This window comes from Stylophora pistillata, chromosome 3 (assembly GCF_964205215.1).
Source record: "Stylophora pistillata chromosome 3, jaStyPist1.2, whole genome shotgun sequence".
NCBI classification, from domain to species: Eukaryota; Metazoa; Cnidaria; class Anthozoa; order Scleractinia; family Pocilloporidae; genus Stylophora; species Stylophora pistillata.
Genome location: NC_142521.1, coordinates 40,172,363 through 40,199,493, shown reverse-complemented (window position 1 = coordinate 40,199,493; position 27,131 = coordinate 40,172,363). Strand labels below are relative to the sequence as shown.

Here is a 27,131-nt window from a genome sequence, read left to right as displayed (position 1 = left end):
GGAAGACTAATGCTAAAGAAAGGTATGATCCAGAAGCTATGAAATGGTTTTTGATCATGTTATCATCGTTGAAAGGCCTTCCTCACTGAATCAAATTTGGCTTGCAAGATGGCAAAAATAGGTTCTTCGTAAACGCTACTTCAAATGCCCCTCCTGCCTCAGCTTTTGATTTATTTTCACATAACCATGCAGGCAAAGTAGTAGCTTATAATTAACCGTGCCTCTGCGCAAAGTCATGTCTATGGTTCCATGAAGGCAGGTTTATTTTGGGCGACAAAAAATCAGAAAAAACTGAAACACCGAATTACATAAATCACTGTTACTCACTTTAAGACGTTCCTGGTAAAAGCAAAGGACTTGGTACGTTTGTCCGATGATCAGAGTCTCTGGAAACGCAATGTGGAGGACTTTTTCTAAAGATTCAACGCCTGGCGATTTCCACGAATTGTTCAAGTCCATTGGCCAAAGAGAAGACTCTTGCATGCGCTCGGCTAGACACTCCCCGGGCTTGGGTCTCATTTCTTCGGAAGAAAGGTAGCGGAAAATGAACCGTCGGAGTGCTGTAGTGATGGCGCGTAGCGTAGAACGATCCTTCTCACTCTTACCAGAGAAAAAGGGTGCTTTGGCCATATCATCCGTAATCTCTTTGGGTATGGTAGTGCGATAAGTATCATGCACGCGCTTGGCAGCAGATTCGGCCAACGTGTCTTCAAGAAACTCATAAAGGGCGACTACATGCATAAGTTGGATTGCACTGTGGGGCTGTGGAAGTAACTGCTTTGGAAATGGTCTCGACCCACATAGCCACTTGTCGGTAAATTCTGTTAAAGGTTCCTCAGGTTTACCATGTTGATGTCTCTTTAACAGGCATAGGACGATTTCCATCTGTTCCAACAATTCCTGCACGCTCTCAAGGCTGTGCTCGCTCTGGCGTGCCAAACCACTCCGCAAAATATCTGTCAATGGCTGTTGAGGAATAAGCTCCTGCAATTCATCCAGAATACCTCTACATGTGTGAAACAGCTCTCGGGAGAAGATGAACTCGCGAAGTCCGTCGAAAGTCGAAAGGAAAGCTTTCCCTACAAGGAAGCGGGCTGCCATTTCTTTTTCAATCTTTGCCAGATCATAAAACATTTCTTTTCCATGGCCATACTCAGTGTTACGCTGAGAGTTCCTTAAAATGGCGTCCGTCCACTGGTATTGAATTACTTCTTTCTCACGTGCATCTTGGACGTGGACCATTGGAATAGAACACTTTCCCTTGTCTCGCTCCAGAAATATCAAAGCAGACGATTTCCCTGTTGCGCCAATACTAAGAACCTTCTGCAGGAAGTTGTTCTGTATTTTCTGAAGTACTTCTATGGCAACACAAAGAAACACTCCTTGATCTCGTTTTTCAACAAGGCAGAGGGAAATCGGCGAGCTTTCGCTAATATACGGTACATCTTTTTGCAGCTCTTCCTTGAGAAGAGGACGCATCTTCTCAAACGCAGTGGTAAAGTTCTTAAAGGCCTCGTTTAATTGTTCTCTTTCCGCTTGTAATTTGGCTCTTTCTCGAATAACGTCGCCAATCTTCTTGTTGGTGTCCTTACGACTGAGGCGCCTGCTCAACAGTGAGTCAACAATACGACTCCAGGAAACAAGGTGGACCAGATGTGCCACGAGTGGTAGACTGTCGTTAAAATCCAAAAACAAGCCCAGCAATGGAAATTTTTCTCTCTCTTTGTCCTCGGTTGACATGTAATATGACTTAAGGGCATTGAACGTTTTCGGTAATGTTACTCTAAGCAGACGAGGGATGTGTAGATTTCTCTCATTCATGTCTGAAAACTGCGGGCTGTCAGTCTCTTCAATCTTCCTTTGAATTACTGATAAAGATCCATCTACAGAACGCTCCAGCAACTTTCTTGGATAAAACTCGCGGAGCAAGTGTCCAATGGATGCTGCGAACTTCTTTTCCCATGACAGCCTTTCATCTGGCGAGCTACAGAAATTTGCGGAGGTAAGAATGGAGGAACACTCTTGTAATGCACAATGCAACAAACGGATGACTTCTTCTTCTTTGGCATTTAAAATACTACAAAGCACCTTTAAGTCGTTTAATATCTGTTGGAAACAAATCTTGGAGGGATCGCTTTCTTTCAGATTAATTTTCAGGAACTGACCGAGGGAGCTGTTATCAAACAATTCCAGTGCAAAGCCTCCATAGAGCGCTGCGTGAACAAACAAGTGGAGGATACGAAATTCTGCAGGTTTCAGCTGCCGAACGCAGAGGGAGATGTCATCAGAATTTAAAAGGGATACGTAACCTGTTAATGCCAATGTCTCGTCCTTAACGCTTTCCCCATTTGGGATACCCTTTTTCTCACTTTCGAAATTTGACAAACAGTTGGGGCAACTTGCATCCTTGCCATCATCAACCACCACAAAGAAGGTGCCACAAGAACATGGAGAAGAGGTCGTTGTTAATTGTCGTGTGACATCGTAATTCCAATGTTTTTTGTACGGTTGCAAATCACCTTCCCCTGATGCTAAGACATACGAGTTTACGGAAGCTATTGGGTCGGCAAAGTAGGACATCATAGCCAGCATTCCCTTCTTTGTACTTCTATAACTTGAGGCAAGGATAATGCAAAGGTGCAAAATCAACGTTGACTTGTGAACATCTTCTGGCAGTGACTCTGGCGAAACGCAAAGTTTCGGGGCATTAAAATCTCTTTTGCCGGTGATTCGTTGAAGAAGGTTAACATAAGGAGTTTCCACGTTCTTTAACTTCTCTGTGAACGAAGCAATTGCCTTATCTTCCGTATCCTTCAAGTCCCGAGTGGAGCGTACTAGAAAGAACGACTTAGCTAGGACAGCTGCCACTTCAACCCTCATCTCCATTGACTGAGACATTAAGATTATGACATTTTCGAGTGGCGCGATATTTTTCTTCTCAAGAAGAGTTGCAAGCGCAGCTTGGACTTCTGAGGTTTTTGAGAATGATTGAAATGGATCGAAACTTAGTTTACCAACCCTGTCGTCATCTTGCCACTGTATTGTTTTTAATGTTGAGAGTTTACAGCTTGTTTGACAAAGGGTATAGATCTGGTACATTGGGAGGCTCTTCTTCAACTCCTTCAAAAAGTAGAATTGCAGCTCCGATATCCTGGTATCACGCAGTTCTCCTCCATTTAAGGTAAAAGCGGCATTTATCTCATTCATTAACATGGAAAACTCCCCGTCTTCTAAAAGGTAAGAACGGTTTTCCAGAATAAATGCACAAAATGATGTCAAGAACGCTTTCAGGTACGCCACTGCACATAAAAGCAGAAACGTGCTCTGTTCGACTTCTTCTGATGGCTCCGTCAGAATTTGAAAGGCCTTGTGAAACATCAAAAGCGGTCGATCTTCGGAGCCTGAAACCGTAGAAAAATCTATGTCCAAGAATGCAACTTCATTTATGAGATCACAACAAACAACAGCAAAAGGCGAGTCAAGCTCGACGTCATCAGGAAGAATTGATAAGGCATAACTAATTTCCTGGAGACCTGGGTGATCTCCTATGCTTTCGGGGCAGTCTAAGAGCTCTTCGAAAACACCTGGGGAAAACTCTTCTTCTGTGAGGAATACTCGGTGAACCAGAGGTCCAGCCAGTTGAAATAGAGACGCCTTTCCACTACGACAAATCCTTTCCAGTATAGAACCAAGAACTGGCGTGTCTGGATCGGAGTCAATACAGCGCCCATAGAAGAGCATCAGAAAGTTATCCACCCTTTCCTGTTGAACGCCTCGTTTAGCTACCTCGTCGACAACAACAGCAATTCGATTAAAAACGTCCTGAGAGTCAAGGTAACCTTCCGAGTTTCCCATTTGTCCAAGCGAACCTAACATGTAAAGGGAATACGGTTCGAGAGATTCAGGTAAAACCAGTAGGGTCACGTAGTCGTAACAGACACGAAGGAAATGAAAGGCAGGGCTCTCAACTTGCAATCTGCTAACTGTAGAAAGAAAGAGACTCGTCGTTCGTTGCCAATTGTCAGGGCCTTCAAAGCTTTCTATCACATCAGACGTTGGAAATAAGGCTGAACACAGTGTTTCTACCAATACTTCATCAAAGCCAATCCCTTTTGCATCATAAGCCCCATCATCTGAGATTTTTTCCTCTGTGTCGTCGTTCCCTTGGTCACTCTCTACCTCTATTTGTTCACTGTCTTGTTGAACCTCTTCCTCTAGACCTTCTACCGCTTTCTTGTCATCCTCTCCCTTGGATTCACGGACTTCTTTTCTAAGCCCCTCGTCTTTCGTAGTGACAACTGAGGTTCCCCCACCTGTGCCTTCGTCGTTTTCGGGGACATTTTCTTGCCCTGGTTTTTCTTCCGCTTTCTCATCATCCACTCCTTTAGAAGTGTGCTCTTGTTTATCGTCAGTAGTGATACCCTCTTCAACATGGTCCGCTTCGCAGGGAATATTAACTTCTTCGACCCTGTTTAGAGCTCCTTCGTTCTTACCATCTTTGACTGACGTTATCTTCAAAGAATATTGATGTTGGGCAACTTCAGCTGTTTCTCTGGGTTCCAGACGCCAGCTGTTCTCGTTCATGTCTCCACTGTTCTCACCATTGTCTGCCCTTACATGACCGCATGATTCTCCGTTGTGATGTCTCTTTAATGAACGGCCTGCGGACAGAAGATGTTCTTGCACTGCCTGCGTTTCATCTCCTTTTTGGTCGGGTTCGTCCACGCTTTTAATTTCCATGTTTTCAACCACCACTTTCTTCCCTTCTATTACCTTTCCCAGACTAACCACTTGGCCGCCTTTTAATTCTTGAAACTTATCGTCGCCAGTTTCGGGTTTCTCTTGTTCACCTGACCTCTTCCCGTTACTTCTTTCCAGTTGTTGAGAAGTTGAAGGATTTTCCATCACAGTTTCGCCAGTGTCGCGCTTCGATTGAGCGTTATGTTGATCATTCTGCACGCTACAACTCAATTCTGTCTCATCGATTTCTTCGCTCGGCAATTGATCCTTGCTTTGGAACAGCATTTCCTCGAACACAGTTGACAGCTGGCAGAACACTTTCGTTAACTCCAGATGTTTGATTTTGGAACACGTCGCGTAGACCTGAAGAGCCGCCGTGTACGAGGTTTCGTTCAACCAAAAAAGGGAATGCAGGCGAGTGATAAGTAGAGCAGGGTCTCCATCAATTCTAAACTTAATATGGTTTGCCATCGCACACTTCAAAAACTCAATCCTCTCCTCACGGGAAAAAATGCTCGAAAAGTGAACTGTTTTCATGTCGATAAGATCTTCCACATAGTCCCCAACATTCTGTTGTAGGTATTCCAGCTCTAATACATGAGGAATTTTCTCCTTTATCAAGGAAGTGAACCTGTATAACTGCGATTCTGCTGCGACGTCGTGCAACTCTTCATTTTCATCCAGGTTTGCCTCATTCAAAAGGAGCTTCCTTTGGTCTTCAGCAAACAAAGGTTGAAGTTGATCTACTTTACTGCAAAATATGGCTGCCAGAGGAAATTTCAGCTGCAGGTGTCGCTCAGGAACAAAGTAAGACTCTACTCCTTGATGGTCAGGGATGTCCTCAACGTTTAAGATCTCTTGGTCCAGGATCAACTCAGACCAAACCTGAAGTTCTTCCTCGTCGGAGGGATCCTGTGTATAAAGAAACTTTGGCCAGGCAGATTCCTTTTCCAAGACGTAGATGATCTTTGCTAGTGGATGGCGCACGAGATGGCTTACATAATGCTGAATGGCTCCTACAAGGTGTGAAGACCTAATTAAGGCTTGACGATCGCAGGCGACTGAAAATTGCCAGGGTCGACCTTCTCCGTGGTGGGAATTGCCGTCAAGTCTTTTATTCATCCACCGTTTAACTAGCTCTTTGAAACATTCCAAGATCTTCGCGTTCGAGGACAACCTCAACAGCCGTTCTATCTCTAGAATTTCATCAACTGAGGGTTGGCGAATGGCTGGGTACTTGATTCGAGTGAAGCACCAAAGAAATTCGTTCGAGGCCACTTCAACAAAAGAGAGCGATTCGGTATTCATAAGGTCGGTGACACTTACATCTAAACACTCAGTAATGGGCAACACCGGGGATTCCAAGACATCTATTGTTACTTGCCTCCAACCACTTTGGAAACTAAACTGCCAGTGCTGACTTTTAACTTCATTTGCATCGCTTTCTCTCTGAACATGGACAATAATGCAAACATGTTTGATCTGCCTTTGGATTGTCTCCACTGCTTCTTTGTACTTCTGTCCCTGCTGCTCGATAATTGATTTGGCAAGAAGCATATGGTTCGCATCCAACTCTGGCTTGCATTGTAGTACCAACAGCGAGTCACTGGATCTCCAAAACCTTTCCAACTGCTTTGTTAAGTGCTTCTCTGACTTAAAAGCGCTTAGCTTTTCCGTTTGGCAATGTAACAGCCCTTCAAGACAATGCGCTACATTGACGTGGATGTTACTATGGGTCATGATCAGTAGTCGCATACCTCTGGCAGCATCATCACTTTGCTCTAGATCCAGCTGTAAAGCCTCCAATGAGTGTTGCAAATAATCCTTCAATCCACTGTGTAATGGCATCTCAAAAAAGCCGTTGTATAATGTCTGTACTTCTTCAAAATTCGTTTTGGCCAAGGAAGATTCTAGGCTCCTGAAGACACCATCAGGAGATGCTACTAACATGAGATCCTGCTTGCATTTTACCAAAATTTCGTCTTTGCTAAGTTCTTCCTCTTGACTATTCTTGAGGACAAGCGAAGGTAAGGTATCGCAACAGAATCCAACAAACATATCTTCTTCGTGAAATTGAGATTCAAATCCAGGAATTGTGGAAATACCTCTCACCCATTCATTCAAACTGGTAATAATGCTTCTCTGCTTTCCGTCAAGGACGTCCGCAAAGCGGAGCAGCTGCTTCTCGAAACGGTTCAGGAATGGAGGATCTGTGAAGTCAACCCTTCGCTGATCAATCAACACAATACATCGAAAGCCATCGTGAACCTGACACATAGGATTGCTAAAGGCACCGAGCGCCACCCGGCAGTTTCTCTTCCCTCCAACGACAGTATAATTTTGGTTCAGCATATCATACAGACTGCCATAGATGCTTTCCAGGTCTCGGAGAATGAGAACACAGTCTCTTTCCATGCATAAAATAATACGGCTCAGCATTCGATAATTGTACTCTTCAGAGAGATCTTCTTCAAATCGACTTCCAAAGATGGTGATTTTCTCTTTGTCAAGACTCTGCAGAGTCTGATCGAGGATGCCAATGGCAGCATCTCCATTGGTTATTATCATTAAATGACGGGCCAGTTTGTCGTGCAGATTGTCACGGATGAGTTGAGTCACTGGAAAAGGATACGTCTCCTCCACTAAATCCAACGAGTGGAGTCTTTTCTGAAACAACGTTTGAAAGTTGTTTACGTCACAGGGCACGCCACCAAAATTCCTCTGCAATGCATGTTGGATCCCCTTTGTTTTCTCTTCGAGCAGCGGGTGGTGAGATGAATCATGGTTCCTGTTTGAGCTGAGACATTTGATGAGGCTGTAATAGTCTCGTAGTCCATGAAAGTGTGCATATTTTTGAGATCCTTGATATTCATGATATGCTTCGGCAAGGCAGCGAAGCTGGTTGTCATCTGGATAGGTTTCTTTGCGAATGGGGTGTCCTGAACGAGTACGAGACACTCCAAGTGCAGTTCTCTCGCTACCTGCCTCTCTCAGAGACTTTCCAGTGTCAAACAAATCGTTAACATCTGGTTCAGGCCGGGACAGATGAATTGCACGGTTCATCTTTGCAGCGTCTAGGGCCCAGTTTGAGATGCCAACTACAGCAACATCAGGGAATGTACCATCACCTGGTTCCAGCAGACTGTGCAATACTTTCAAAGGGTTGTACTTTGACACCTCAGCAAGACCAATCTCATCAAGAAGAACAACTGGAAGAATATCACCACTCTTATTGTGCTCTTTGTACTTTCGCGCTTTCTCGAACACCTTGAGTATTCCATCCGATGTTGAGGACTCTGAACCTTGGTGAGAAACCACATAGAGTTGCGGAAGTTTCTTCAGAAAAGAATCTTTGGCATCTTTTCCTCTTAAGTTGCTACGAATAATTTGCATAGACAAGGATTTGCTACACCCTGGTTTTCCAACGACGAAAACCGGAATTCGATTCAGGATACAAACAAGCATAACAAACACATTCTCGCGAAGAGCACCATTTTTAGCGGTTCCCTCTGGCAATTCCATTCTTTCTAGGTAATCTTCTTGCTCTGCTCTTACAATGGCCTCAAAACACTCTTCCTGAAACGAATATTTATGTTTTCTAAAGCACTCAGCAACGCGTTGCTGGTATCCCTTTCTTGCTTCTGCTGTAGGAAGACGCGATTGATAACAGTGAGCTAAGGCAAGGACGAAGGATCTTTCTAGATGAGGGAGCTCACGAGCAATCCTGTGACAAGTGCGATTGCTAAATTCTGCTAAGGGTAAATCACTACGTCCTTTCAATGCCTTTTTGAACCAATTCACAAGGACAATGCATCGATGAGCGTCTCGTAGGCTGACACAGTAAGGGCTTCCGTCAACGTCTCGAATGTACTGCTGCGAAGTACAAAGCAGATCAGCTAACAAGTTGTCAGGTTTTCCGGTGATCCCTTCCACCATTCGACGAATGTATGCATGTTCATCGTCCTTACTCAGTGATCCATAGTCCCAGACAAAGTCGATCATCGTTTCAGGTAAAGGGTGAACCCGATATACCAGTTTTGAAAATTCGTCTGTTTCTATCTTCTCACTTAGACCAGCTGTCGTAATTTTCCCAGGCGGTCGAAGACGATAAGGGTTGCAAGCAGCGATGAATACCAAGTTAGCTGTGATTGGTTTACCTTTAATGCTATGGTGACAAATGACCTCATTGATTGTTCCCAGATATTCACAAGTGTTAATTTCGTCAAGGAACACCCAAACTTCTTTGCCATTTTTCGCTTCCACCTCCCTTTTGTTGATGAAGTTGATCACTTCTTCTTCAGTCACACCTGCATGAAAGTTGAAAACGTGAAATGGGACTCCACACGTTCTGGCTAGGTATCGAACGAGGCTGGTCTTACCACAACCTGTCTCTCCCATGACAACGACTGGTATGCGTGCCTTAATACGTTGAATAATTAGCACCATTTTCAAGATATTGTCTGGCGTAAGGGCATAATCAAGCTTCTGTAAGCCGCCATCGTTTTGTCTTGGTGTTGTTCGAACAATCAGATCAAGTCTTTCCTGGAGTTCCCTGTGATTCAGCTTTGCAAAGTCTTTTATATCTTTACCTTTCTTCGCCTGTACTTTCAACAGTTTCTGTACATTGGAAGGCACCAGCGACAAGTCACGGTACAGAGCAGAAATAGTAAAAGCCTCTAGTCTGTGAAACGCAATAACAAGGTGATTGTTGTCAGCCCACTGAATCATTCCTTCAACCCGTTCAACCATTTCTTTTGCATCATTCCTTGAGGACGAATGGAGCTTTTTTAAGACTTCGGACGCTTGCTCTTTTGAAATGGCTTCTGATTGGACATCCTTACAGGTTACAACAGACCGTGATGCAAACTCTCTTGACACCTCCAAAAGGGCTTTGAATAAGCAGTTTCGGACATCATGTTGTGGGCCTAAGGCGGCATGTAAATTATGAGTTTTGAAAAAAGGACTTTCTGAAAACTGTAAGAGCTGATCCGCAAAAACCTTGAGAAAACTCTCAACAATGTTGTACGACAGATCCCCCGTTGACGAAAAATGCCTCGATAGAAGCTGTTTACATTGGTTAGGTGACAAAGGCTTTAGGTTGACAGGATTCAGATCTTTGGTTTCCAACAAACCAGATTCGTAAGCATGAAGGTACTGGCAGACCACTTGTACTGGACTCAATGGCTCCTGGCTTACGACAAGGTCTTTATACCCGACCAAGTTTATGTGCAAAGGAGAAAAACACTTTGTAATTGGGAGTGAATTTTGAAGCCAGTGCTTCAGTGTGTTAGCGATTTCGATGTACACATGGTTGGTCGGGAGATGGAAAAGTTCTGTGCCACAGGACATCATACCCACAACAACCAGTTCGAACATCATAGAGTCCAGCACCAACGGGTCATCCACTTCACCAATATCAAAATGAATGCATTCGTGAGGAGAAACGCTCAAACCAGACAACCTTTTCAAGAGGTTTTTCCGTGACAAAGGCCCGCTGATTGGTAGAGTCAAAACTTTCTTTTTACATGATGCCGCGTGCTCGTGGATAGCCTCTGTCTTTCCCACACCAGGAAGATCCGAAGTGACCATGAAAACGTTAGGAAAAACTTCCTTGAAAGTATCCCGTAGCTTTGGTTCTGACATTCCAACAATGTTGTGGGCAGCTGTAGAGAACTGATCAGCAATGTGGTGATGGATACCTCCACAACAGACTAGCGCTAACAGATAAGGACCCTCAACCTTATTTTGGTATGTTCTAATGGCTGTAACAAGTTCAAACTGCATGTCATTTGAAAGGTTTTCGACGTTCGCAAGGCAGTGTAACTTGACCACAGTGGAATGGCTATGTGCTTCAAAAGAACGTTTCAGAAGTCTCTCAACCTCTTCCCAACTGGTCTCTGAATGGCAGAAGAGGACTTGACTAGGCTGTGGAAAAGAGCCTGTTGTACTCTCGAACAATGACATAACCACATTGGCTGTCTGCTTACTGCCATGTTCAAGGACAGCGACAAACAGTTCCCCGGGCTTGACAGCTCTTTGCAAATCGTGTTGTGGTATCTTTTCCATCTGCATACTTTGGCGTGGAATGAAGATTCTGTCCAAAACCTTTCCAATCGCCTGGAGGTCGCCCTTGAGTCCAGAGTTTCCTTTAGGTGCGTTGTAAAGGCTGCGGAAATCATCAAGCTCTTCACGTTGTATACTTGGATCCACAAAACGCAGCAAGCTGTGAACGGATGAAGTCAGCGAGAGTTGGCTCTGTGTTTTCGTTAAACGCTTTGAAAAAAAGTTGTGTAACAGCCACAGCTGATCAGGATGGAAAAAATTGAGGAAATAGTGCTGCTCTTGCAAACGCTTTAACAATGTTTCCCAGTCCTCCAAAGTAGACTCCAGGGTACGAGCCTGAGACTCAATATCGTGAGAGGACGTAAGCGTAACGTTCTGCCAAAAGCTTTCATACTTTGGATGACCAGATTCTCGCAGCAATGTGACAATGTTGACAATGTTGTTAATCATCTCCACTTGTTTTATGAATGTTGGTAATGTCTGGTTCACAGACTCAAATGAAGCACTGGAGTCATCTGAATTCCCCACCTCTTCTTGCTTCTTGTCTGTATTCAAAATTAGGAGAGCTCGGCTTCTCAGGTCGTGAAGTTCTGTCATACTATAGGTCGTCTCTTTCGCTGCACTTTCATTACGACGATAACTGAGTTGGACATCGCTTGAGCCATCAGAGTTAGTTGTAATGCTGTAACATCCTTTCTGAACGGCGTTATTGATTATTTCTTTTGTCATCTCTCCACGGTTAGCAACATTCATATACAAGCCTCTTAGACTATGAACGTTACAGCCACACTCTTTGATTTTTGCTGCCATTTCTGATTTCTTTTCGAGCTTTCGGTAGCACTTCTTGAGACTATCAAGGAACATCATAGGATCCTTTGGGGTTTGTCGCAAGATGTTGCGCAGAAATCCATGTACATCTATTAAATCCGAGACGATAGCTTCCGAGACAAACTGATCAGAATGTTCCTCTACAGCATCAATTAAAATCCGAATGTCTTCATTCGCAGTTTCCTTCATGAACGAAATCAGTTCACTGGACATTTGAAGTGTTTCCATGATGGTCTTCAATGTATCGTCTAGCTCAGAGTTTACCATAGCCACGCTTGTCTTCTCAACAATCTCAGAGACACGTCTCAACGTGAGGCCACTGCCGGAGCTTGAAGATACCTCCATGAAGTCTTGTAGATCCTTGGTAACAGCTTCATCTTTAGAATCTTCAAATCCAAGGGCTGCATAAATCGACATCAGCTGTTGTACTTTTGCACAGACGAGAGGAAAAGATAGATAGTTTTGCAGCATTTCTTCTTTCCTTTTGGGAACTAACGTACCACAGATGGATGTAACTTCACGTAGCTCTCTACCAAGAGCCTCTTTGCTATCAATACCAGACAAGAGCGCACCAACATCCACGATTTTTGGATCCTTCGCGCTGTCAGTTAAACTGGTACATGCCTCTTTAAATTGATGCATGCCTTCGTTTTCGAGAAGATGCAGCACCTCAGCAGCCTCGTGTTGCGGAAGGTCGTCTGCAGAAACAGCTAGGGTCGTCTGCATCTTCTCAAACACTGTTGTTTGAGAAGATGCCAGGTTTTCTTCCAAACACAAATGTGCAACGTTGGCAAAAATGATACTTCCTCGAACCTTTGTGGCTGTCTCTGAGGATCCAATCAACTTATCCAGTGTCCCCCAGTAGCTATCATCATGAGCATCTTTAAGAGCGGCATTAACTTTTACTCTCTTCCTCTTGTTGATCTCATCGATGATAGAGTCTGCATCTGACAGCACAACACATCCTTCACATACATTCTGGAGAAAACGAAATGTCTGCTCTACTTTGGCAAAACGTTCACAAAAGATTTGAGCCCTTTGACACTCCAACAACAATAGCGCTTTCCATTCCTCTATCTTATTCTGATCAATTGATGACTCTTGGGAAGAAACCAAGACACAATACGCAGCAAGAAGACTGATCTCGTTGTTCTTCAGTGTGACCAAGAACTCCACACGCAGGCCTTGCCTTTGCTGTTCATCTGTTAAGCATAGCAAAGCTTTCAGGGCGACTGACACAGTAGGATGCTGCAGAAGTGTACTATTGGGGTGAACTGCGCTGAACAGGGGTAACCAAAGCTCGTTGTAGGAAGTCATCGCCTTCAACACCTCTTCCACATTAATGTGTTTTTCTCCCTCGCCTTGTATTTGGACAAGTTCCACAATAGAGACTAAAAGCTCTTCCTGGGCTCTGAAAACAAAATGTATCTATATGTTTACTAGCCTGATAAAAGAGAATTTTAACGAAGAAATAAATCTTGATCCACGACGAAAGCTGACCCGTGGCTTTCAAAGACAGCCTGGCCAACGAAAATGCTAGGGCTTAACGTCAAGGCTATTACGTACGTGCTGCCCAGCCACCAACCTATCCCAGGGTGGGTTGCAAGTGACTCTGTGTGGAAAGCTCAGGGGGTGGGGAGGGTTGGTTTTTGACTTATTAGTCATGGGGGATTTACCTTTTGCATATAATTGGACATCTTGGTTGCGTTCTTACAAGGCTGTAATTGTTTTGGACCTTGTCCATTAATCTAGAGTGAGACCCTTGTTTAAAGTATCTCCTGTAATGGAGTAGTTCATTTTGGAAGGTACTGGGGTGGGGTTCGGGATATTTTCAATTTTGAAAGTTTTTTTGGAAATTAACTTAGAGGTTGATTTTTTTCCCTTCTACTCCTGATTCGTCCGAGGTCAAAAGGCTACTTTGACCAGATATGATACGGCGGACGAAGACTGTAGGTTGAAACTATTTAAGTAAGTTGGTCAACAACATTATACGAATTTGACTTCCTTAAAGACTCACCTATCGAGTGTGACCTTTTGTAAAATCATCTCTCTTTCTCTTGAACGATCATAGCCCAGAAGTTGTACCATTTGCCGATATTTTGAACGACGATCACCGGATCCACTTCGCTTTTTTATCGCCATTCTAAGGAGAGCTATTAGACGAGGCAGGATTGTGGGCGATCGGTTCTGTGCAACTGCAACAGCATCCATAATAGACTGGAAATTTCCTTTCAAAACCATTTGTTCTACATGCTCTATCAAAGCACGGCATAGTGTCTCATCGCTCTTTACTGCATCTGTTGCACGTATTGTCGCACTGGCCTCTACAACGGCAAGAATTTGTTCACTGGGTTTCTTGCCTAAAAACTGTGATCTTATCCAGTTCCACGATACTTTCAACTTTTCTTCACGAGAAAATCTCGTGTGCCAGCAAGTAAGAAATGCCTCAGACTTGAGGAGAATCAGAATCATGGACACCATCTCTACAGATTTATGTGATGAGACATTCACAATTAAACGACAAAATGTGTCTGCTGACTGCAGCTTTGGATCGAGAGCAATGCTCCTCAGACTGTCCAGTCTTTCATGTGTAAAGCTAGTTTCTGACGGGATCTGCTCAACCAACACTTCACAGAATGGACTGGCAAGTCTCGCTTTCAATTTCCCAGGTGCTGCACTCCAAAAACAGGGCTGAAGAAAATCGGGCTTTCTTGAACGTTGGTGTAGAGTAAATGTTAAATAGACGCTGGTAAATTCTTCCTCGAGGGTGTAAAACAGGTCAGGACACCCTTGTAACAACGCGTCATACAGATTCCAAAGGCATGTAACGCTTGGGGAATGCTTTATCACATACGAGCAAAATCTGTTGCGACTGTTCAAGTCTTTAACTCGGTTCAGAGATGCTAGCACACTTGGTACCTGTCCATCGAATTGATGTTCAGTGTAGGACTTTGAGGAGAGCTTGTCTGCCACCTGCATTACGTATTCCAAATCAAGAAGGTTGCAGAAAATCTTGATGAAAAGTAGACATCCCGCTGAGGATCCAGCTTTAAAAAGACATTCTGCTACTTTCTTGATGAAGGTTACACTGCTTTTAGGTAACGCTTCAAAAGAGCAGGGCTCTAGCAATAATAGAAGCCTGTCAATAGCCTTCCTTTCGAGCTTTCTACAATAGTCCTCAGCTGAGGCACGCATGCGATGCACGAACTGGCCAAAAAGACAGCATATGTACACAGACTGATAACAAGACGGACATTTAGCGGTGCTTTCTTCAACCCACTCCAAAAAGTCGTCAACATCATTCACCGAATAGCTGGGGTGCCCAAAGCCCACATGTTCGCACTCAATTAACATCTCTTTCAGATCGCGACCTCTGCCTAATTTTTTATACAGCCACTTTATATAGAATAATTGTCCGAGGAAAATAGTCTTCATCAGATTTTTGTCATTTGGACTACGAAAAATGTCATACTGATCCCTGCCGCTATTCAAATTGCGGGTTTTTGCCTCTTTTAGGGTTTTTTCGTCATTTCCTCCACGGAAAGTAACCTTTTTGAAGAGCCATTCGCCGATGCCTTCCTTGTACTTAACCACATAACGATAACGAAAATTATCCTGTTGATCGGGGGGAACGAAAAGTTCGGGAGATATCCAGTGTTTTTCTTCTGGACAGAACTTTAGGTTCATCGTGATATGGCCGTTAAGCATTGGCCTCTCTGTTTGAATCTTCACAGACTCGACTTTCTCCTCCAAAAAGAGGTGGAAGACACAACGAAGATGCTGAAATAAGAAAAAAATGTAAGTCTTCTGTTGAATCTCTCAAATTAACCATCTAAAATATTTGTAGTTATCTAGAATTGAAATCAAATTCAAAACACGCATTTAAGGTGGCTCTGAGGCCCCCTGCAGCAGTTTTTTTAAATTACATGAAACTGATAACTGGATCATTATTCAACAAATCAAAATGGGTTATTTAGCACAATTTTAAGTTGTTTGACTGGCCACGTATCATGATAAATTTGGAAAATTGTCATAAAATTATCAGCAATGAGTGGAAATTAGTCTGAAACAAATATTGTTAATGAGAAAAAATATATATAAATGTAACAATAAATAATATTAACAGTGATAGTAGTCAGGTTACAGAGACAGAGATAGCCGCAGGCAAAGCAATAGTCATAACAACAAAGATAATGATATCGTTAGAGCTATTTGTGATTTGAGAGTACATGTAGTATCTAAATTAGATTTTAAAAGAGCTTAGAAGTCGGGTATATTTAACATTTCTTAAGAGCATCCCAATAGCCCATTTCCGAATTACCCTTGGCCTCGTTTTCAAAACGAGACCTGGTGCTCATCCTTTCATATGATTATAAGTTTTCCTTCACATGCAGATTAAACTCATTTTCACAAGAATGGTTGAGCACCAGGCCTCGTTTTGAAAAAGAGGCCTAGGGTAATTCGGAAATGGGCTATTATAATGGATGTTTAACTGAAGCTCATCCATTGCTCACAAATGCAGTATTTCACGATATGGGTATATCGCATCTCTTGTTAGGGGAACACCAGCAAATCATTTCAAAATTATAAGACAGCTATTTCAAATTGCACTTTACATAACCAAAACCATTGGTTTTTAGATGAGAAACAAATACAATGAAGAGAAAAATAACATGAATACTGCAAGCAACCTCAAAAAAAGAGATACTAGAGACAAACAGTGAAAGGACAGTATCAAAGTACATCACAGTTTGGGTACAGGAAATAAAAAAACAAGCAAAACTGGCATGAAGACAATTTGCAACATAACCAGATTTTGGCATGAGCCAGAGTTACAAGAACATATCAATATTTTATCATTGCCGAGAGAAGACTGTTGCATACAGTAAGGGGTATCAGGTGGGTAAAGCATACTAACACTTATGACTTCAAAAACTACTTCTTGAGGAGAGGTATTTGAAATACCTGATCTTGGTTTTCAGATGGTTCCACGGGGTAGGTGCTTTCTTCTTCCTCAGTGTCACTCAATGAAGTTCTGCTTTCCTGGAAGAAATTAAAAAGGGAATTAAAAAAGGAATTAAAAAGGGATTAATATGCAACTATTACATGTCTATGCCATAAAATTTTAATAGGAGGACAATCTATCAATAACTTTCAGAAATGTTGGATGAAGTGCTTATAGAAGAAAGCAAATATTGACCGACCAAAGCAATGCCTACTTTCCCTAACCTAAAAGAAATTTATCCACCACAGTCCATCCCCTTCTATCTGATAGATAATGTTCTTAGCCACAGGACAGGTTTGAAAGAGTGCTACTGTCCATGAAAGTGGTGCACGGAGTAGAATGCTTAACAGGTCACGAGATGGCTGATCACCACCCTGACAGCTATCCAAGACAGCATATTTTTTCCAGTAGCAAATATGAAAGAAATTTTAAGATGTACTGGGTGGGAAACAAGAACTGATAATATCAACATGAGAGTTCTTCAACTCTTACCTATGAGGAAACTGAGAGAAGAGTAGGAACATTCAAGTAAGTTGTTTTTGAGGAAATAGGGATAAAAAAGTTAACTGGCTGTAAGAAATGGTGGGCAGGAGTGACAGCCCTCATTTATTCTTTGATTGAGGAGTATCTGTCAGCTGCCCAGGGTTAATGGATTGCTTCTCTGCTGCTTCATGAGCCCTCTTATGGGGAAAATATGGCAAACATGAGGGTGCTGGAGTGAATGACCACAGAAAAATCTGCATTGATCGTGTGAAAGACAATCATGGCAACATAAATTATACCATAGACAGAGTAGCATTAATGAAAACACTCTTTGGTCAAGCAGTAACATATATGCTACGTATGATGCACGATCCTCGCAGCCGAGAGCGCTATTTATGCAATAGCGAAAATCAGACCTGGAAAAAATCAGGCCTGTATGGGATTCGAACCACTGACCTCTGCAATACTAGTGCAGCGCTCTACCAATTGAGCTAACAATTGAGCTAACAAGCCAACTGGGAGCAGGCCGTTAAGTTTTTTTTGTCAGGTCTGATTTTCGCTATTGCATAAATAGCGCTCTCTACTGTGAGGTTTGTGCATCATACGTATCTAATACCACAGTTCAAAATATATGAACTTCATATATTCATTGTAACATATATGCTGTAATGTGCCTGTGATAAGTTAAGCTTTTGTAGGTGTGTGACTTATATGTGCCACTGCATTCCTCCATTGCAACTTATATACAGGTTTTTATGAAGTGAATAGATCAGTGTGCAGTTGAGTTATGTTCACAATTGGTAATTACAATGACCAAGGTTTTTTTTCCTTAGATAACAGGATGGTCAAATTTGTAGAAGTTGCTTTGCCAACAGTGAAATGTCAAAGTTTCAAAATTCCATTCAAGATTGGAGTAATGCTAAATTAACAAACAATTAACCCCTTAACTCCCAAGATCTGATTGTTAGTTCTCCCCTCTAGCTGCTACACATTTCCTTGTTAATTGGTTATGAGAGTTTAGCATTCAATCATGGTAACTTCCAACTGATAAGTTTGAGTATTCTCATTACCTGTTTGCTGGATGATGTATGGATATTAAAGGGAGAAGTTGCATGTTAATCACTTCTGGGAGTTAAAGGGTTAAGGTACCAGTAACTCTGAAGCTACTGAAATTCAGTCTCTGAAAAATTTTCAGAAACACGAGTCATGATAAGCCAATTGCAATTCAATGAAAAAGCTCAAGAGGTCAATGAGTCACAGACACATTGTGCTGAGATTAAGGGTGCTTCTACACTGTATGAGGTTGTGCTGTTGTTTCAGTAACAGTTAATATGACTAAAAACAAGCCTGCTGAAAGGACACCTCATAATACTGTGTGGTTATGAATATTTTTTTAAATAATTATGTACAACTGAAATTTGAGTTGGTATGTCCTCCCTAACTTTATTTTCTTGAAATGTGGTTTTCAACAGGACACTATGAACTATTTTTATCAAACCTTAACGCTCTTTAAAGCTAAAAGGTGACTGAAAAACTCTATAAAGTCTACAAGTGGTTTCAGTCTCACTTCTTGAGATTGCTTTCTAATGCTTCACAAACATCACAGAATGATTGTTGCAATCTAACACTGTGGAATACTAACCATTTTCTAAAGGCGGTCTACAAAAATAGGTAGTTTAATACTGCACATGTGTACAGATATATAGCAAAATTTTTGTAGCACTGAAAAGAGCTTAAGATTGTACATATTAATGCTAGAGGGTATTTTTGCAGAATGTTTGTCTCACATGCAGAACAGAAAACCTAATTCATCCCACATACATTTACTTCCACAAGAGAAAGATGGTTAAAGAATATAGTGACTAACTAACACTCAACCGGTAGTGAAGAGTAAAAAAATAATCATATTAACAATAATAATAATAATTATAATAATAGTACTAGTAGTAATAATTTATGGGGGCTAACCCAAGAACTTTATTGTTCCTCTATTGGTCTATCCTCTTGGCTCCAATGGTGATTACACTATACTCCTTTAAATTTTGCCAGATTATCATAAATTATCTTCTTATTTCATTGCAATTTCATTTTTATGTGACTTTTGTCTCATGGAGACAAGACATTCCATGCTTGAACAATTTTTGCCATCACACCTTACCACAGTTTCATCATTCTATCCAATGGGGTCACCATATTAATACTCATGGTATTCAGGTGGTGTGCGCACTCTTATTGCATTGCATTGTGGTAGCCTTATTTTCAATATGGTGGTAAAAGCATCAGAAATCAGCAGATTTTGACTGAACATTCCGCTACAGTTAGGCTTTAACGGAATGTTCTTTTTCCTTTCATTATAGGTAAAAATAATTTGATATATTCTGAATCTGTAGAAGTATTCTTCGTATGTATTTGTTGCCTATTCTACTGTTCTCAAGGACAAACACAAGCACTATTTTTTAGCATGTAATTTGAGACCAGTTTTCGAGAAGGCCAAATTCGTTGTATGTTGTAGTTTGAAGCCTTTCAAAGATTTGTGTGGTCACTTTGATCCTTCTTCAACAGGTCTGACCAAAATTAATGCAATCAAATGCACTCCAACAGTACAAATGTGTGATAGTGTTTGAGACCCTTCTATGGAGTGAAAAGGCACATTGTTGCATTTAGTGTGTTGCATTACATAGAGTTACTACTACAAGGACATTTATTATAATTATGTACTCAATCGTGCTGTAAATCTACTTTTGTAAGTGAAGGAAAATTAACTGATTGCGAGTGTTGTATGGTAAATCTTCTATCCTGATCACTTAATGAAGGACAGTTCAATTAGAGCAATGAAAAGAGTCACTTGATCCCTGAAAACCTCTACTGTACCTTGCATGAGGCAACATGTTGGAAAGCTGGAAAGCAAAAGGCAGTCAACCATTGAAAGGTGTTGATAGGCCTGTGCATCTCCTACCATTCGCTGACTGACTTACTGACTTAAGCTTATTGGTCCCCTGAGGAACATAGGGCCATAACAACACTCCTCCAATGCACTCGGTTCTGTGTGGTCCCCCTCAGCAGTGCCCATATTGTTCTGATGGTCTTCACCTCTGTGTAAGTGTTCTTGCGCCAAGTCTGTTTTGGTCTTCCTACTTTTCGCTTTCCTTGTGGATTCCAGTCAATGGCTTGCTTGGTGACGTTTGAGGGGGATTTCCTGAGTGTGTGGCTGATCTACCCCCATTTCCTTTTTCTGATCTCCAATTTGATAGGGCTTTGACCAGTCTTGTCCCAGAGGTCCGCGTTGGAAATGGCATCTGGCCATCTGATGTTGATGATGTTTCTTCTCAGGCATCTGTTGATAAAGGTCTGCAGCTTGTGGGTGTTTGACTTGGTAGTTCTCCATGTTTCAGAGCCATACAGTAAGACAGACTTGACGTTGGTGTTGAAGATTCTGATCTTGTTGTGGAGGGAGAGGGCTGAGGAATTGCAAATGGGGCGGAGGGTATTGAATGCATGTCTGGCCTTGTTGATACGGCTCTTGATGTCTTCATCTGTTCCTCCATCTTTGTTGATGACGCTGCCCAGTAGACAAACTTCTCCGCCTTGTTTAGGTCTTTGTCGTGGAGTGTACTGTGATGGGGTCTTGTTTCTTGTTGTTTATTTGCATCACCTCCGTCTTCTTGGTGTTGATATTGAGGCCCGTCTCCTCGGCTTCTTCAGCTAGATGGGACAGCTTCTCCTGTGCATCCTAGTGTCTGTGTGAGAGGAGGCTGATGTTGTAAGTGAAGTCTAGGTCTTCCAGCTGTTTGGTGAAAGCCGACTGGATGCTGGTCTTCTTGTCTGACATTGTCTGCTTCATAACACAGTTGACTACCAGAAGGAAGATGATCAGCGACAGTAAGCAGCCTTGACGAATACCAGTCTACCTGGAATATGTCTGTCAACTTGCCCTCGTGATTGACTTGGCAGCTGGAGTTGTTGTACAGTTGCTGTATGATGGAAATGAACTTTGGGAGGGGGGGGGGGGCAGAAGCTATAGTGTTGCATGAGCCTCCAGATGATGTCTCGATCCACACTGTCGAATGCCTTTTGGAAGTCGACGAATACTGAGTACAGTGGGGTCTGCCACTCCAGCAACTGCACGAAGATAATTCGCAGTGTGGCGATGTGGTCCGTGCAGGATCTGTCTTGGCAAAAACCTGCCTGCTCCTCTTGTATAGTTTTGTCAAGGGCCTTCTTGAGTCTCTCCAGGATTACTCTTGTCAGGATCTTGCTTGGGATGGAGAGCAGCATGATTCCCCACCAGTTGTTGCATGATGACAGGTCCCCTTTCTTCGGCAGTTTCACCAGGTACCCTTTCTTCCAGTCGTCTGGGATCTGCTCATTCTCCAAGATCTTCATCAGGAGTTGATGGATTATCTCTGTGGAGGTCTGGATGTCCGCCTCGAGTGCTGATGGAATGCTGTCTGGGCCTGCTGCCTTGCCTGACTTCAAGGACTTGATGGCTTTGCTGACCTCGGCCTTGGTTGGTGGATTAATGCTCACTGCTAGCTGGTTTGCAGGTGGTGGGATGTCAGCTGGGACCTGAGATGGGCATCTATTGAGCATCTCTTGGAAGTGTACTGCCCATCTTGCTCTCTGTTTGGCTTCATCTGTGATGGTCTTGCCGTTTTTGTCTTTCACTGGTCTTAGGGGGGGCCTTGTTCATCTCTGACAGTGTTCTTGTGATATCATACAGCCTCTTCATATCTCTTTTGCCAGCTGCTGTTTCTGCTTCTTCTGTGAGGTCGTGTATAAAGCTCCTCTTGTCTGCTCTGGTGTTTTTCTTGACCTGTTGGTTTAACTCCTGGTACTGGGCTTGTAGTTCTTGCTTCCATTGCAGGTCTTGGGTCTGGTCAACCGTTGAAAGGTGTTGATAGGCCTGTGCATCTCCTATCATTCACTAGCACTTTTAAATCATCTTACCCTCAAAGTTTAGCTCTTATTAGGATATCTCTTGATGACTTTCCTTTGCGATGTGATAATAAGGGTCAGTTTTGAGGTGTCATTTCCCCATCTGTATGTTCTTGAGATTTGGTAAAGCCAGATGAGATTGTTGAAAAGGCAATATTTTCTTCTTTTTGTGTGCTATTTTCTTTGTTTTTCTTTTCTCCTGCAGAAATAACTCCAGAGATATGTTTCTCAAAACACTCATCTAGGTTTCCTCAATTCTCAAAGGGTATTTTGAAACTCTGTACATTTTTACTAAATGTGGAGTGAATTCCTTTTTAGGAGGCATGGGGCTTCTCTTTTTTCAAATCCTGTATTTACGCTTGGTGGAAAACATTCATGTATTACAAGGTCTCTGTCTTATTAATATGCAATTGCATGTCAAGGGTCAATTCCCTCTTAAATAACTTCCATCTAAGAATGTAATTTCTGACTTTGAAATTATTCATCCTGCCATCAGTTGAGTGTAACTGTTGCCATTTGTGTCGAGATTCTTAGGCACATTGCAGTTTCAAATCTTTCTCAATAACATCAGTTGCCTCCTACAAACGAATTTGTCATGAAGAAATGATGCGAGTCACGCAGGCCTGTCAAACTTTTTAAGTTTCAAAGGAACGGCAACAGACAATGAATCCCCATTACAATCCACATATATTCACGATATCTCACTGCCACCAAATAAGTTCACTGTAATGCGTCAAGACGCAAATGACTCAATTTTTATTTTATGACCATGATGCAATGCAATCAGAGTGCGCACACTGCCTGCATGGTATTGTATTCTGTGCTTTGTCACTTTGCAAATTTAGCGGCTCTTTGGGGCATCAGCACTAACTGAAATGGCAAAATGTTCTAATCGAATAAAGAACATATTTCTTCAATGTCTCCATGATGGGCAGATCAAGCCTATTTAATAGACATTTATACAAGGAAAAGTCTTTTTTTCAATTATGGGACACCAGGGACACCACTGAAATTAATCTGAGATCTTTAGCATCTTTTGTGGTGTCAGTCTGCAAAAGCTATAAAAATTATATCTTCTGATCTGCTGGGCTTAATTTGCTGATTCAAACAGTAAAATGCTCTCTCTTCAAAGGAAATATGTTTTCTATAATAATAATAATAATAATAATTTAATATTATATTAAATTTTTTTGTTGCTTGTAACTGAAGGCAAACCTCCAAGTCTTCTGCCTCAAAATAAGAAGAACACATTTGTTTTTGCAAGCACAATTTTTTCACACTGAGTGAAAGTTAAGATGCACAGCAATGAATTCCACCAGTATTTATATTTTAAGGGTACAAGATTATTTTTGTCCATAAAAGTGTCTCCATAAGTTAGTTCCATGCCTAATATTTTACATCATATCATTAACAATTTTGGAAATTTGTTTGGTGTCAGCTTTGTGCCTATAATTACATAAAAAGAGTTTTGGCATGAAAGTGGATAATTATGCAACAGCTCTTGTGTAATTGGTAATAAGCAGCTTTAGATTATACATTTTTTTGCCAATTAGTTGAAAATTAGGTGACAGTACTTGAGTAAATCCTGAGCTGGTTTGGTCTTATTTTGTGAGATTACTCTGACTCATGAAAGCTTCTGGAGAGTTGAGTTTACTTTGTATAATTACCATACTGGCTTTTATTGTTTGTATCAGCTACTTAGGAATAATTGAATATTTTTTGAAAAAAAGGACAAAAATACAGTGGAAAAGTTCAGACGATCCTTTGGTAAATTTACATATATATTAATAATCTTCCTGTTTGCCAATAGCTTTTTTAGTTAAAATTTGTTCTGACAACTTCATTTTCATTCACTTCTTTAATTTCACTAAACTCATCCAAATGTATCGAAACTAGAAATTAATATGACACTGTATATCATTACTATCATTATCATTATCATCATCATCATCACCACTGATAGACTATATTAACAGTAAAACAACCTACGTTCATCAAAGGATTCGACTGTCCTAAAGAAGGACTTGTGTTTCCAAGATTCCCACTTGTCCTTTGACTCCTTGGACATACAGCGACATAATCTTCATACATTTTATTTGCTTCCTTCTGCCAGTCTCTTTTTGGTTGCCCTCCATGACTGAAGCTGTGACAGTCTGAAGTTCTACTATGATCACTGCCAGCAAGAGGACCATCAAATCCAGCATTTGGTCTCCTACTGCTATCATTTCTATGAGTAGGAACTTCAGGTTGTCTTCCTCCTCCAGACATTTTCTAAAGTGGAAATAATTATAGGAAAAAAAATGGGGTTAGAAATATAAGTTTACATCGGAGACCATTATAGCACAGGCTTATAATCATTGAAACATTAAAGACTACAGGTAACTTATCCTTCAAAACCCGTCAACATTCATAAAGGTATTTATTCAAGAAGATGGTTTTACCTATATAATAAAACAAACTGAAAGAAATGATTATAGTTTATCACTGTTTTACAAACAGCCTGCCAATGCAGCCATTGTGTATTTTCCTCCTTTTTTGTCTAGCAATCCCAAGAAAAAAGCACTTATGATGTTTCCATACAACATGTCACTGTTCAAGTGATCAAGGTAAATATTCAACATAGGGAAAAAAATCACTGGCATATTAAATATTCTTGAAGCATTTCATAAAATCCACCAGACAAAACAAACAAACAAACAAAAAAAAACTTTTAACAATGAAATTAAACTCTTCCTTAAAAGTGATAGAATGATAGACCTAAAAATATTAAAAATCATGATAAGTAATAAATACTTGTGATCACTGTGTGTATTAGTGCCTTGTTTTCCTAATTGTCACAGCTCAATTAACACATGGTATACATTTCCTATACTAAGTGGGTGTATACAAAATAATTATCTCATTAATTGCTAAGTTAAACATTACTGACATTAAAATTTTATAATCAGCGAGTAAAAAAATAATACATTAAAAAATTATGTGCTTACTACTATTATAGAATGCAATAACATGCTTCCAAGTTGTCAGTCTATCAAAAGCAAATACTACTACAAAATACATCTCATTAGGTCGATTTTAGAATTTATTACACGACTCGGGCAATCAGAGGGCCAATAACTAAAATCAACCAATCAAAATGCTCTATTGCCGGTCAATATTCTCTCAGTATTGGACCGGGCACTGTCCTGAATGGTCCCGAATGATACCACAATTGTGTCCCTTTGAACTTCAGTCGTATAATAAATCTCTTATTAACCAAGCTTGCTCGGGACCGTACTGGAAGAATATCGGCCCTCGGTATTTTTTGTACGGACCTCGCTGCGCTCGGTCCGTACTGTCAAGACCTTGGCCCAATATTCTCCCAGTACGGCCCTCGCGCTTGGTTAATAAGATATATTTATAGACAGAGAAAGATGCAAATGAGTTAACTGTGTCAAAACATAGATACAGAATAACTGCTGTGCATCACAAACTACTGTTCACTCACTAATCAACACTTGCTACACAAAAATCCTTAGCTCACATTTTGCCTAGCATTCCTGCTATAAGAACAATGAATTCTGGTTTGTGGTTTGACTGATCTTATCAATTTCTTTTTGAAATTTAAGGACAAAGATCTTGTAGTTTGCTTTGTAACACCTGTGGCAAATTGTATATTTTTTTAAACAGGGTCCTCACAGACCAGAAAACTAGGGCATAGGGTAAAATATGGACTGGACTGGACTATTTTTTGGACCCTTTTATGGACCATTTTATAAGGGGAGGAGCTCACCATCAGTACTCGGGGAGGGGTGGGTGATATCTATAAGTACTGAGGGAAGGGCGGAAGGCAGAGTGTTATTACTCAGGGAGGGATCCAAAGTTTTGTGCTGGACCGCAGCGTTTCTTTAAATTTTTCTGTCATGTGAAAGTGAAACTGCCACGTTAACACTGGACTTTAATTTTTATTGAAAATATTGCGTTTACAATCCTCCGCTGTTGAGTTGCCATTCTGGCATAGATTCTGCATGTGCCTTTTGAGGCGACTTGTGCACCATCAGTTTTCCTTTGTGTATACAGTACATAATTACCAGATTTATCTATCTTCCTTTGTCACTGATGTTATCAGACGAGATCATGGAATTTCCGATCCTTAGCCCTCGACTTAGCCGCACGTAGAATTCACAAGCGCTAATGCAATTTAACCTTTACATGTTTCCTATATAAAATCACAAACAATTATTGTTCATTTTGAATTAATTTGAAGAATTTAAGGCTTCCTGCAATTCTGAGAAAGTCAAACTGGTTTAAACCAGTTTAAACTACGATGTTGACCCCACCTTGTTTCCGAGAAAGTTAGACAACTGTCTAATAGTGAGCTAATTAAACTAAAATACTGGTTAATGGGTGAACGTTTCTAAAGAAAGTGTAGTGCTGCGTCAATGGGGGTAATAAGCTAAGGTAATTTGGTTATATCAAACTAAGTTGAAATTGTTGATTGGCTACCGTAAAGAGTCAAGAAGCTAACGTTTCAAGCATTAGCCCTTCGTCAGAGCGAATGATTGAAGGGCTAACGCCCGAAATGTCAGCTGTTTAACTCGTTACGGTGGCCAATTTACAATTTCAACTTATTTGATATAACCAAACTACTACAATACTTGTTAAACTGGTTGTTGTCATTTTTGATACTCAAGAAAAAAACGTTCTCATCAAGGATTCTGGAATCTTATCACGAGAATTTTAAACCTTTACTGATCTTAATTAGTGAAAAGTCTAGGAGGTTGGTAAAATTACTATGCAGTATAGTAGCTGTGGCGATGTTAGTAATTCACGGAGTCGCTAAATTATCCAGTTACGTTACCAACGGAAATTCACGATCAAGAAAGATCAAACAACCCTTAGCTGGATTATATTATCAAGGACTCAATGATCCAAACTCACCTTTCCTCGGTCGTTTTGTGCTTAATTCATAGCATGTGTTGAACAGATTGTTCTGAACGATTCACTAAAACACGCTTTACTAAGTGAAGCTCCGCAGAGCACTACCGCGTGAATGCAATTGCAGCTAATTAATTTCTGGGAATCGGAAATGATATAC

The 27,131-nt window shown here is 41.3% G+C and overlaps 1 protein-coding gene across 1 annotated transcript in view; it reads right to left on the bottom strand.

Moving 5' to 3' along the window:
* Positions 1–27,094, bottom strand: part of LOC111339713 (uncharacterized) — a 28,652-nt gene extending 1,558 nt beyond the window's left edge. The window contains exons 1-5 of the mRNA XM_088753977.1: positions 26,975–27,094; positions 24,044–24,325; positions 16,597–16,674; positions 13,649–15,411; positions 328–13,042 (exon numbers count right to left, since the gene is read on the bottom strand). Coding sequence (XP_088610103.1) covers positions 328–13,042; positions 13,649–15,411; positions 16,597–16,674; positions 24,044–24,322 — 14,835 coding nt within the window. The 5' untranslated portion in view covers positions 24,323–24,325; positions 26,975–27,094. The remainder of the gene's footprint in view (positions 1–327; positions 13,043–13,648; positions 15,412–16,596; positions 16,675–24,043; positions 24,326–26,974) is intronic.
* Positions 27,095–27,131: the final 37 nt, after the last annotated feature.